Source organism: Mya arenaria, chromosome 12 (genome assembly GCF_026914265.1).
Source record: "Mya arenaria isolate MELC-2E11 chromosome 12, ASM2691426v1".
In the NCBI taxonomy this organism is placed as follows: domain Eukaryota; kingdom Metazoa; phylum Mollusca; class Bivalvia; order Myida; family Myidae; genus Mya; species Mya arenaria.
The window spans coordinates 32,823,305-32,836,111 of NC_069133.1; the positions used below are offsets into that span (position 1 = coordinate 32,823,305).

The 12,807-nt window shown below is 34.6% G+C and overlaps 1 protein-coding gene across 2 annotated transcripts in view; it reads right to left on the reverse strand.

The window, feature by feature from the left end:
- Positions 1–12,807, reverse strand: part of LOC128211759 (uncharacterized) — a 53,712-nt gene that overhangs the window by 13,147 nt on the left and 27,758 nt on the right. For both annotated transcript variants that reach the window (XM_052916799.1, XM_052916801.1), the window contains 16 exons: positions 12,455–12,706; positions 12,182–12,374; positions 10,776–10,942; positions 9,916–10,083; positions 9,649–9,771; positions 8,551–8,676; positions 5,080–5,214; positions 4,643–4,756; positions 4,075–4,335; positions 3,844–3,963; positions 2,787–2,912; positions 2,447–2,572; positions 2,093–2,224; positions 1,737–1,814; positions 1,235–1,411; positions 594–713 (listed from right to left, as the gene is read on the reverse strand). In XM_052916799.1, the coding sequence (XP_052772759.1) occupies positions 594–713; positions 1,235–1,411; positions 1,737–1,814; positions 2,093–2,224; positions 2,447–2,572; positions 2,787–2,912; positions 3,844–3,963; positions 4,075–4,335; positions 4,643–4,756; positions 5,080–5,214; positions 8,551–8,676; positions 9,649–9,771; positions 9,916–10,083; positions 10,776–10,942; positions 12,182–12,374; positions 12,455–12,706 (2,418 nt within the window). The remainder of the gene's footprint in view (positions 1–593; positions 714–1,234; positions 1,412–1,736; positions 1,815–2,092; positions 2,225–2,446; positions 2,573–2,786; positions 2,913–3,843; positions 3,964–4,074; positions 4,336–4,642; positions 4,757–5,079; positions 5,215–8,550; positions 8,677–9,648; positions 9,772–9,915; positions 10,084–10,775; positions 10,943–12,181; positions 12,375–12,454; positions 12,707–12,807) is intronic.

A 12,807-nucleotide genomic window follows, 5' to 3' on the forward strand; every position in this document is an offset into this window, starting at 1 on the left:
AAAATCATGGGGTTAAACATAGTGTGTTTTTTAATGAATCTAGGTCACGTAACACTGAACTAAATTATTCAACAATCAGATACTTAATTTAGGATACATACTTATACATGTAATATAATAGGAATAAATAGAACAATCTAGAACATTTTAAAAAAAATTGGGTTCAACATATTTTTTTCTAATGAATCATGGTCACATAACACTGAACTAAATTATTCAACAATGAGGTACTTAATCTAGTACACACAGAGAGAGAGAGAGAGAGAGAGAGAGAGAGAGAGAGAGAGAGAGAGACAGACAGACAGACAGACAGACAGACAGACAGACAGGGAAAAGATAGGGTGGTTAGGTGAGTATTTGTCGAGTGAACTATGGATACAATAATAGTGATATGCTCTTTGTGCGTTTGTGCATCCAGGAGAGATCAATCGGAAACAAACACTCTCAGGTGGTTTGGATAAAACTGTTTGCTAGAAAGGCTAAGTACAACGATCTCTAGCACCGGTTTAAGCAACAGAATTACTTAAGCATATTATTTTCATCTAGAAGTACCACAAATAAATAATAGAAATACAAAACACAAAACAACGAACCTGTGCATTGTTTTCCGTTTTGATTAAATCCTGCTCGACAAGAGCATTCGTAACTTCCGTTCGTGTTTGTACAGATCTGGGCACAGTCATGAGTTAAAACGTCAAGACACTCATTAAAATCTAAACAAAAAGTGTATTATATTCAAAATATTGCTACTGCATTTCTCGCTAATGCAACTATCACTTTTTGCCGCAATCATATAGAGGACTTTAAATAACGGCTGATTCCCGACAAGGAGGATTTTGACGGACTCGGAGGCACCACAATACGGGATATAGAATTTGCCAGAACTTGTTTCTTTAGCATCCTCGACCCAAGGGATTTTGATACATTTCCGTGCAATCTTCTCCTTTTCTCGATGTGGTAAACATTGATACGTGCATGAATACTTCGTTACTTCTTACTTTTAACATACAATTCAAACATGACCGGATACCATGTTGATATGTTAATAGACTAGCTATTGTCAAAGTAGAATCTTGAAGCGAAATCATTCCATTCGAAGGCCCATGAAAACTAGAAGTCTCTGTTTTATTGAAAATTTTCAATGCTATTAAAGTCATCAATGTCAACTTCAAACATATTTATTGCTATTTTTCGAACTGAAATAAAGTGTTATATACACATGTGTTTGATTTACCAATGCAGCCGCCGGACGTTTGGTCCGTGTGATACCCCGCTAAGCATTGACACGAAGCAGTTCCAGGTAGGTTCACGCAATGCATATTAGGCATTGTGCAAGTGAAAGCTTGTAAATCACATTCGTCTTCATCCACATCACAGTTAGGACCTGTCCAACCATCGTCACAAACGCAGCCTTTAAAGTAAAATATCATACTCACTTTGCTTGTAAGCAATACGTTTTCGAAGACCTACAATCTTCATATATGGTTAACCAGAGGTATCATAGTCATATAGATACCATTCGTCTAGTTGTTGTTCAATTAATGGTTACAATCCAAAAAGTATAGGCCAAACATTGTAGAGTGTATATTTCTTTTTCTCAATCAACACGATGGTTAGTTTCTCTACTTGATTTCTGACAAGTACATTAAAATCAGTATGGACAGTGCAGCTAATGAAAGTGATTGATTCGATATACAAGACATTATGTTAAAATAAACAAATGTTATTCATAATACCAAGTGTACTGTTACACACTCCTTTAATGCAATTACATTCCTGCAAACAGTTTCGCCCGAAGTGATATTCATCACATTCTGCAATGCAAAGCAAGCAAATATTTAATCAAATTGCAGTTGCAACAATAATTTCTTTAATATTGTTACCGTAACTATATCACAAACGTTCTCATATAAAGTATCTGTAACGAGAATAACTATAAAAATGGTGTAATTTGTTTTCCAAACAATGCTGTGTATTCATTACAATAATAAAAAGCATGTATAAATATACGCACTACAAACAAGTAAATAAGTAACCATAGTTGAAATAAGTTTCTATAAAGTTTCAACCATTTTCAACAGGTATATTATACCGGAGCATGTTCGACCATCATTTTCCAGTCGTGTTCCTACGGGACATTCACAGACATACGATCCTTCGGTATTGATGCAACGGGAAACTGGGTCACACATGTTGGTTGTACTACCTTGACATTCATCAACATCTGTAGAAAACGATTGAAGAATAAAGAAAAAGGCAAGGAAAAACAAACAAAACGGAATGGCACGACTTTGTTCAATTAATTTCAAAGGATTTAATCGATTCATGTGACACTATTGGTTCATAATGCACATACGAAGTAGAACATCTGTTCCTAAACTGTAGGTTCTCGCAAATTGTATGTTGTGTGTGCATAAAATGTAATTCCGTTATCAATGTCACTTACCGAAACACCTTTGATCGTCCTCCCCAAGCACAAACCCATGTTGACATCGACACTCAGTGATATTATTATTCACCACGCAATAACCAGAACATGTCAAATTGGACAAAGTCTTGCACGGGTCAGAAACTGTCAAAATCAAAATTAAAAAACATCCATTTATAAGAAACGAAAAACAAATTATTGGAGATATTTCGATAACTGAACCTCATCATATATTTCAAATGTTTTATTATTTAAGTGCACATTGAGTGAGCTAGAGTGTACTTATTTGCAACAAATCTCACATCAAACAAAATGTAGACAACAAGAATATCATATTACCGATTTAAAGTATACCGACCTTTTGTACAAGTGCGGCGATCGTCGTTAAGTTTGTAGCCAAAGTGGCAGTAGCAGTTGTAGGTACCAGGCTTGTTTTCACACATCTGTTCACAAGTCGCTAGTCCGAGTGTACATTCATTGATATCTTTACATTAGAATGGAAATACATGTAAAAATTGAGCTATAACAGAAGTGATGAATACCCACGCACGATGGTATTGATTTGAATATGGCAAACTTAAGATAAAAACTACAGTATATGTTTTTAGATTATATCAGGGAAATAAATTATTTTGCTACATGATCAATCTAAAATCTACAATACAGTGTTAAACTGATGTTCAATGCCGTATAACATAAAGAGGTGGTCGGTGGTCAATGAAATCGATATAAGTCATGGGTCAAGAACAATATGCTATGCAGACCATTAAACATTATTGAAGTAGGTGCTTGACAAAATTTATTAAAGCCAAAAGTGAGAAGAACCTATTCATGAACATATACCTATAAGACGAAATGATCTTAAGTCAAGAATGAAATACGCAAAACACCACTGTACATCATGGTGGTAAATTGAACCAAATATCAGATGGATACCCCTAAAACTGTTGGAGAAGTGATAAGTGGTACAGCCAAAAAAATTAACACATAATAAAGGTCACATATCTCTAAGGTTAATTGGCCGTGCGCCACGAAAAATACGCCAGCCACTTCTACCAAACTTTGTGTTAGTGTGTACGAACTATCAGAGTGTTGGAGAAACTGTGAGAGAAGTTCGCACCGCAATCTTCAGTATAACCAAAAGTATACAAGTCATTTTCAGGGGTACATATTCCTAAGTACAAAATAACTATAGGTTACGAAACATATACTAACAATTTCTATGCATCATTATTGTAATGTATACCAAGTATAAGAGTGATATCTCTGAGAGTAGCTCGCTCAACAATTTTTTCCCAAGAGACCGTCAAACAAACCGACCCATAAAACGACTGAGAACTCCAAAACTTTGTCTACATTGATATACAATCGGAATAATTAGCTGAACAAAATTGTTTAACACAACAAAATCATACCTTGGCATAACGAATTCATTAATTTATATCCAGGTCGACAACTGCAGCTGTAGCTTCCTATGGTATTTGAACAGTCATGTGAGCAATTATTCAACGACGGGTTATCACATTCATTGGCATCTGTTAAAAAGAAATACTGTTAACATTTATAAGACAATTGTGTTTGAAATTGTAAAACTATAATGTCCATGTTAAAATGATAGCTTACAAATATCACACAGAAATGCTCACCAATGCACGACCCTGTCTGATCCTTTTGAAAACCGTCTATACAATGACAACTGTAAGACCCAACAGCATTTGTGCACAGTTTAAGTACGTCTGCGCAGATGTTTTGTTCTACCACACACTCATTGACGTCATCATCACATGCGCTTCCGCTCCATCCTGGCTCACAAACACATCCTCTGTAAGGGCTGCATTCAACTGTCCCCCTGTCGTTGCAGTCACACGTATTGTTGCACTTATGGCCCCAATAGGAATCTTCACATTCTATTTAATATTCAAAACATGCATATGCGCTTTAATTTTAAATGTGTTTCGATTTAAAATTAAAGAGTTAACCTTATTCATGCAACAAATGTGAACAAAAGCTGAACAGAAAGTTGAAATAACTACTAGTGTTAATCTACTAGAGATACGTTCAGTGCTTTTTGTGTAATAATTGCTCAATAATAGTTGTATATTAACACCTTTTAAGTACATCGTATGTTTATGTATTCAGAATACATCTCGAAGCATTCCCAGGAATGTAGGTATTTTGAAGTTTATAAATGTTTGCCATATTGTCAACAAATACCTGTGCATGTTGAAACGCCTTCGAGCATATATCCATCTATACAGCTGCATTGAAAGCCACCAATGAAGTTGGTGCATTCCTGGGAGCAAACATTTCTCTCACATTCGTTAATATCTGAAAGAAATTACAAAACATATCGTTCTCCATTAGGTTGATGTAATTAATGGGAAAATGGAGATTACAAAACACGTCATGTTTAACAAGGTTTAGTGCCTAAAATCGAAGAATATAAGGGTTTACAAATTACGTATCCAACGATAATCTCAACTAACGTTTTATGATATCAACCTAACGTTATACATGTATATTAACAGGTCATGTGACTGAGAAGCGCACCACGATATCGCATAATGTAATGCGTGCACGACATCCTGTGTTCGCTATTTACATAGGAAACTCGGATCATGCACATTAAACCGAAAAGAAATACAATATACCTATGCATTCCTTTCCGGTGGCATTTAATTCAAAACCTGTCCCACAAAAGCATGTTGGATTATCATTGGCGTCTAATGTGCATCCCGATGTATTTCTGCAGTCTAAATCTGTGGATCTGCAAGGGTCCCATAGTCCTAAAACAGATTACAAAAAAACACGCATGTCGTATGACTGTGTAAAGATTGACATTCCTCTAAAAAACACAAAAATCAATCATCAATCTTCTTATTTTTAATTGGGCGGTACAAATATTTAATCGGTGTGATATTGTGAAAAAAAAAATGCAAATTGGCTTAATATTTGGAAACTTCGTTCTCTTGAAGAAAATATGAATATCACTGATCAAAATGGCTCAGGACTTACTCAGGATTCATCTAATATGCCCGTCAAAATTAAAGATGGCCTCTTTTATATAGTGTTGGTATTTACTGTGATCTTCATTTAGTGGTGTTTAAAGGTATTCAACTGTTGAAAGTGACCTTTTTCAAATTTCATACAAATATTACTTAAAAACAAGTTTTATGTAGCCCTGGCAACCATAATTTCCCTGAACAGCATTAAATTATCAATTTTACGAGCCAAACCCTATGTGTTCATAAGAAGAATGCTCATTACATAGTATTCAATGTGCTGCGGTTTTGCAGAAGTTTTGAACATAATCTCGTGTAACATATGTTTAATGAGGACCAAGAAATCAAAAATGGCATTCAAGATGGCCGCCATAAATATCTAATTAGTATTTTCTCTAAATATGTCGCACATTTAAGTAAATAGGGACCTGTTTTTCAATGCATATTGCTCATGTTCTCAATGTACCTTTAATTATCATGCTGCATTGGCATCTTCAGGGTCCAGGCCATTTCAAGGTCAAATTTCGAAAATGCCACAAAATTTGTGATTTTCTGTATTTGTTCTTGTATTGTGCTCACCTGTTTGTATCAAATTTGGGATGACACAAATGATAATTGAATATTCAATTACATCACCTTACTTTTATCCAATATGTCCGCCAAATCCAATATGGGCACCAAATGGCATTTAGAACTAGACATAATGTTAGAGCTACACATGGATTTTGTTGGCTTTGAATGGGCTTATGGTTGCCCAAATGTGAAGTATTTGGCACTGAAACGGCCTTATGTGAAAAGGACATGTGTATACATGGCTGTGTATGGGCTTTATTATGGGTTGCCAACATATGGGATATTAGACACTGAGAATATTGACAGCCCACATGAGCTTGTTAAGTATAAAATGGACATTATGAATGCCAATATGTGGTCAATTTAGCACTGAGTGGGCTTAATTAGACCTACACGTGTATTTGTTTGGCTCTGAATGTGCTTTATTAAAGGCATAATGAAAAGGACAGACTGGTCAGACCCTCTGAATCTGTTAATTTCATTGACTGTAGCCACAAAAGGAATTGTCAGACCCTGACGGGGTTTGTTTATAAGCGTTATATGGTTAAGAATTCCGCTGCTTTTGTGTTTGATTGACACATGATGTACTTAAATGTAGCTACATTTGTGATTATTTTGAACTGAGTTGAATGTAGAAGAACCCTACTGTGGTATGTTTGACACTAGATAAACTTCATTACAGCAAAATTTGGATTTACATGGTACGGCATTGGCTTGATTTCTTTACATTAAGTGGTCTCAAATATTACAAAACTATTGTCAATAAGGCACTGAATAGACCTTCATAGAGCTCCCTTATTTTTTGTTTGCCACAAAAGGTTTTTCGTACAAACACTGGACATGAGAACAGTCTGTCTGTGGTGACTGTATGGCAGATATGGGTATATGGTAGCTATAATGAGATTAAATCAGCTCTGGCCTGACTTTTGTGGAGCCCATTTGGGGCCTGTTTGTTAATGAGTAACCTTTTGTGTCTACAAAAGACAATTTGAAATTGCACCATTATGTGGTTCTACGAATTCAGTGGACTCATAGGAACAAGTTTTGGCATTGTAAATACTGTTTGACTTGGGGAAATGCTTCTTTGGTTGTTTGGTTCTAGAATATCAACACAAAGAGTTCGAAAAACACAAGATGGACTTAAAAGGTGATTCTTCAGGCTGAATAGGCTTACATAGAACTCACAAAAATATTTTATAATTATGTAGCTTGTTAACCACTTGATGCGTTTAGATAGAAACATTGCATGGTTGACTTGGCTTTGAATATGGGGAAAAAGATGATATATAATTAAAACTGTTTTGTGTTTTTATTAATGTTATGACTTTTTCAAATAAAACGAAACGATAAGTAATAGCACTGTCGATATTAGTGTTATTTGCATTTTGACATTGACATGAATTCAACCTTGATTTTGATATGCGTAGTTGTGTATGTCAGAATGAAGAACATTTTGAAACAGTCATTTTATCTTTTCATTACGAGTTGTTGCGTTTTAATGCAACGTGTGGTAATTTGCACCTGGGGTAATATTTGACGCGTGTATATGATTTTTTTTAAATAAAATGCCATTAGTTTGTGTTGAAAAGGACATAAGAACATAAGACACAATGATGAAGATAATATTATTCAAGAAAGATATCACTATCTGTATTTCATACAACTCTTATTCACTAAGCAATATTATGTTGCAGTAATTTAAGAGAAATAAAACAAATGTAATCCAGGTCAGAAAACATTTAAAGTGCACACACTCAAGTTTCCATTCTTAAAAAGAAAAGAATCAAGAATGTCTTTATAGATGATAACTTCTGAAGTATCAGCTTAGATAGGAGTGCTTTTATCACATTTTGATTGCATATGAGTATCAAAGAAAGTACAAATAGATAAATAAACTTAAAAATAAAAAATAGTGGCAAAATGGTGTATGTTCATACTCTGGCCTTGAATTGACCATTTATGTACCTTGAAGAGGCCAATGTTGTAGGCAAATTTCAAGTACAATATTAGAGAATTAATATCCATGTGAGTATTCATTCTTATCAAAGTATAGAAATTAGCCATATTTAAACATAACATTTATACTGCATTGAAATTGTATCGTGGCCGTTTAGGACGCCATCTCTGATTTCTTTGGCCACACCAAGCGTTAGGCTATCACTTCCATTTACTGACGATACTTTTGATATATGACATAAAAAATAACAACAAAAATAAATGAACTTCAAGAAGTAAACATGTATTGAATACATTACATTACCAGACAAATTACCGATAAATCTCTTTAAATCACCAGGAAGAATGTAAAAGAACAATTATTTATTTTTGACAGATCCTCTCTGTAATATTAAGGGTGATGGCGGCCATCTTGGACTTTGGCGGCCATCTTGTGAGAATTTAGGTGGTTCATGAGTTTGTGTTTTACCTTAATATGTATGTAGTCAATATCATTGCAGCATTAATAAGAACGAGAGTCAATACGAAAGTTTATCTTGCAGCCATATACATTGGTATTATCGAATTAAAGATTAAGTTCACTTGCCAAACCTTTTGTGCACAGCTGTGTAGTAACATCTAATTCGTATCCTGCTCTACAGTCACACTTGAAAGCGCCGTAAGTGTTGTTGCAAACATGAGTACAGTTGTGCAATTCTTCTTCACATTCATTAATGTCTGCAAAGGTGTGCATTTTTGTGGTTATGAATATCAAAGTAAACGGCAACTAAGTAAAAGTTTAACCAGTATACAATTATAATTTTCAGTGAGGTCGATTTTGTGATTTTTCGACCTCATGAAGTGATATCGATCTAGGGAAGTTAATATCGTTTAAGTGATGTCGATAAATCACCATATTGACCGATACTAAAACTAGTTTATAACTGACAACAATATCACATTATTTTTTCATTTATTTTTCTAACATTTTAGTTTAAAGTCATCAATGACTCAGTCGCATTTGAAGTCTTATATAAGTGTGTGATAACTGTTTAATCAAAGTCAAAGCTGTTTAACGGCTTTTCCATCACCATTTTTTCTAAGAACTGACTAAAATCATTTAAGAAAGGCATTTAAAAAATCAACATTTCCAAGTGCTCTCGAAAATAATAATTTTGTCAAGAACAATGACGAGTATACATTAAATGCTTACCTCAAAAGGCTCGACTAGCACTAAAAAGATATCAAAGTGTTTATGCAAATGTTTGCGCACTTTAGATTGTTTGGAATCATTTAATTTAATTCTTTTTGCAGAGTTTGATATTCCGTATAGAGGAAATCACTTGCTAGCCTCAATTTCATTTTGGTCGAATGTGACTCAATTTATCGCAACAGTCGGTTCGAACGAGCACGATACGCTCGTGGGTACTTTCCCTTTGGTCACTACGTATTCTACACTCTGCCCTTTAGTCAATACGAACAGCGAATAGTACAGAGATATAATAACTAGACTAACAAAAAGCGGTAAACAAGTTACGTTAATCAAAATATTAAAACTATCTAACTTCTCAATAAAATACCTAACTGGTTGTACTGTGCGTTAATAAGACGTATTGTACAAGATGATCATACTTTAATACAACATACGGAGTACCACTCAACGGATAGATAGTACAATGGTACAAAATTAGCCTGGTATATTAGGTTTACCTTGACATTTACTATCGTTTGAACTATCTGGCCTATAACCATTCCCACAAAGACACGTAAAACTCCCCTCCGTGTTCAGGCAAAACTGCTCACACGTATCATTAGTTGAACATTCGTCAATATCTAAAATGGAAAATATGAAGCTACAAAGTGATTAATTGTTTACCGCTTACATCCATACGGTGCATTTCAAGGCAACTATTTTGGTATGCAAAATGGAATAAGACAAGGCGAAATTTAGAGTGTAAACTTAACCAAACGACTTACCAAGGCAAGCATCCACGCCTTCCGTTGTTGTATATCCTTCAGGGCATGCACCACACACGAAACCTCTCCCTTGTGTTTCTTGCTCTTGTGGAGACAAATCTGTGCACTCACGACCAAGGGAGCAAGGATTCCCAGCACATCCATCGTAGTCGTTTTCGCAGTTAGGTCCTTCGGACAATAAAAAGATCATGCAAGTAGGATTTCGACAAAGCGAGCATAACCCTCTTCACTTTTGAAAAACTACGTGAGTATAGTTTACAACTATAATTACTTATACTCTCTCATATTTTTATTATAAAAATTGGCTGAGACTTTTTCAAGTACGTGTTACAGACATTGTCTGTGAAAAGGAAGTACAACTTGCAACTTCAATTCCTTTCCCATTAAGGTGCAGTATAAAAAGGGAATTTAACAGAACAAAATACAGCCTTTCTTCATTACCATGATTAGCTTTTCCTAATTACATTTGCAAACGAATATCGTTAATAAGTACGTTTTTAAATTTAAGGCATGCCGTTGTTTTGACATAAGTTGTCCGGTGACGCAGTTGTACGCCCAATCGCCGGGCGTCCCCAGTTCGAAACCCAGCCTGATCTTTTGTGTGTTTGGTTTGAAAGATCCGACCCCAACATAATATCAGTTATCGAGAAACATCGTGCCAACCAAAGATACATAGCATGAGTTAATATGTCTTCAAAATCGTTGTAAAGCAAATAATGTTAAAAAATATATTTTTTTCATTTTAATTATAAGAGAGCTATTTCCACTTTACACAACAATAATATATACAAATTAGTTTAAGAATGTATTTGAAGCCAGATTGAATATAAATTCAAATATGTCGCATTTGCAATATTTACCATCATATCCAGTATGGCATGTACATTCGTTGTTTCGTAAATATATATTTCGAGTTTCAGATCGAATGGCCGTAGTACAATAACCATGTCCGCTGCAACCTGTACAAAGTAGGACAGAAATAGCGTACTCTACTGATGTTCGACCACCCTGGTTCACGGCTTGGTATCTGTATAATTAGATTGCAATGGATATAGAAGAAGTTGATGCTGCTACTTATTATTAGACACATAAAAAATAAAAACTCCTAAAGAGAAATATATAACAATAAGAAAAATAAAGTACTATTAAGAAAATATTACACTGTGTTTAAACATATTGCATCATCCTATGTGATATTTAGAACACTTTGTATTGCATTTTCAAAGATGTAAATGTTGTTAATATATTGCTTATTTCAAACGATTGTTATTATAGGAAGTTAAAGAAAATATTGCGCTGTGTTTAAGCATTTTGCATTGCCTTATGTGATATAAGTAAATATTGAATTTCTAAATATAAAAAATGTTGTTTTTTATGTTGCACATTTTAAACGAGTGTATTGTTAGAAAATATTGCATTTTAAAGAGTTTAAACCATATTGCACTGTCATTGTGTTAGGAATTATCGCAAGGCTTCTTAAATGACGGCTACATTCCCTAAACATTACGGTCATTGTTCATCGCAGGGACGGTTCTTTGCTATAGTTCTTTTTCATATATTGTTCTTCATTATCAGTACCGGAAAGGTAATCATGCATAACATATTTTAATAGTACAATATGAAGTCTGGCTTCAATCCTTTATATATATATATTATATTGTTACATGCTCTTTCATAAACAACATGTACATGTTTACTATAAGTCTAACCCTCATTGTACTAGAAATGTTATATAAACAGCGCAAATGGATTTTATATGTCTTAACTTGTTTTTCGCTTTCGAATAAGCAGACCTGTATATAACGGACTTGCATTATTTCATTTCATTTGATAAGTATTATCTCAAATAAGAACTTCAACAATACAAAATAATGACGTATGATTAAGAGATAGAAATAAACGCCATAGATCTATGCAATCGCTCAACAATCAATAATGCCAAATTTAACCAAGAGACTCATTTTACTTAACATATAATTAATAACATTGAAAATGAGTTTAGTGATTAGAAAACTTGGCATACATTGGGAATTATTTTGGACAGAGTTGGCTTAATTTTTATACATAGTAGAATATATATTTTTCTAATGGGGATGGGCGCAACATTCTCCTAAACATAATCGAATGAGGCCAAGGCATAAACTTGATTGATGGAAACCATAACGATACTCTTAACAAAAATGATAGAAGATCAGGCTCAAACAGTTACGAACGCGATCAATGTCCGGTTAAAAAATAAAAATCGCGCGCTGCGGCTCATTATTACCTTAAAGCAGATGTCATATTCCTAGACTGTGTGTATGTAATGGTGGACCGATTTCTGTCAAATGCCGCATCGAAAGTCTCGTTCCCTAAGAACTCAATATCAAGGTCTTCATCCAATGTTAATTCACAGGAAACAGTTTGCCCTACGGTTGTGTTGACAACTCCACATCCTTCAACAACAGGCATGACTTCCTCTGTTAAAAGAAATTACGGCAATTATCATAGAACGAAGTAATTTGATTTAAAGAATTGCAATTCAAAAGTGTGTTTGTACCTATTTCCTTTTGATCTTGGTCGACCACGTTCTTTTTATTTCCTGTGTCTAGCGCCAACTCGGGATTTAAGGTCGCCGCAAAGTCGAAAATGCACTCTGGACTGGATGTTTCTCCACAAGCCTCAATCGCCAAGGACATTGTTATGTTGTCGATTTCGAATAGAAACCGAGGAACATAGGATGCATTGGTAAAGTCAGAATGGCCTGTTCCGTCTTCATAGAAAAATTCCGTTGAATCTTCAGTTAAAGCCCCTGCAGCAGACAATATTTTTTAACGAAAGACTGTTATATTGACAGCATGCCAGAATGATAAATAACACGGTAAAAAAATATCAATAACAATATACGCCTTA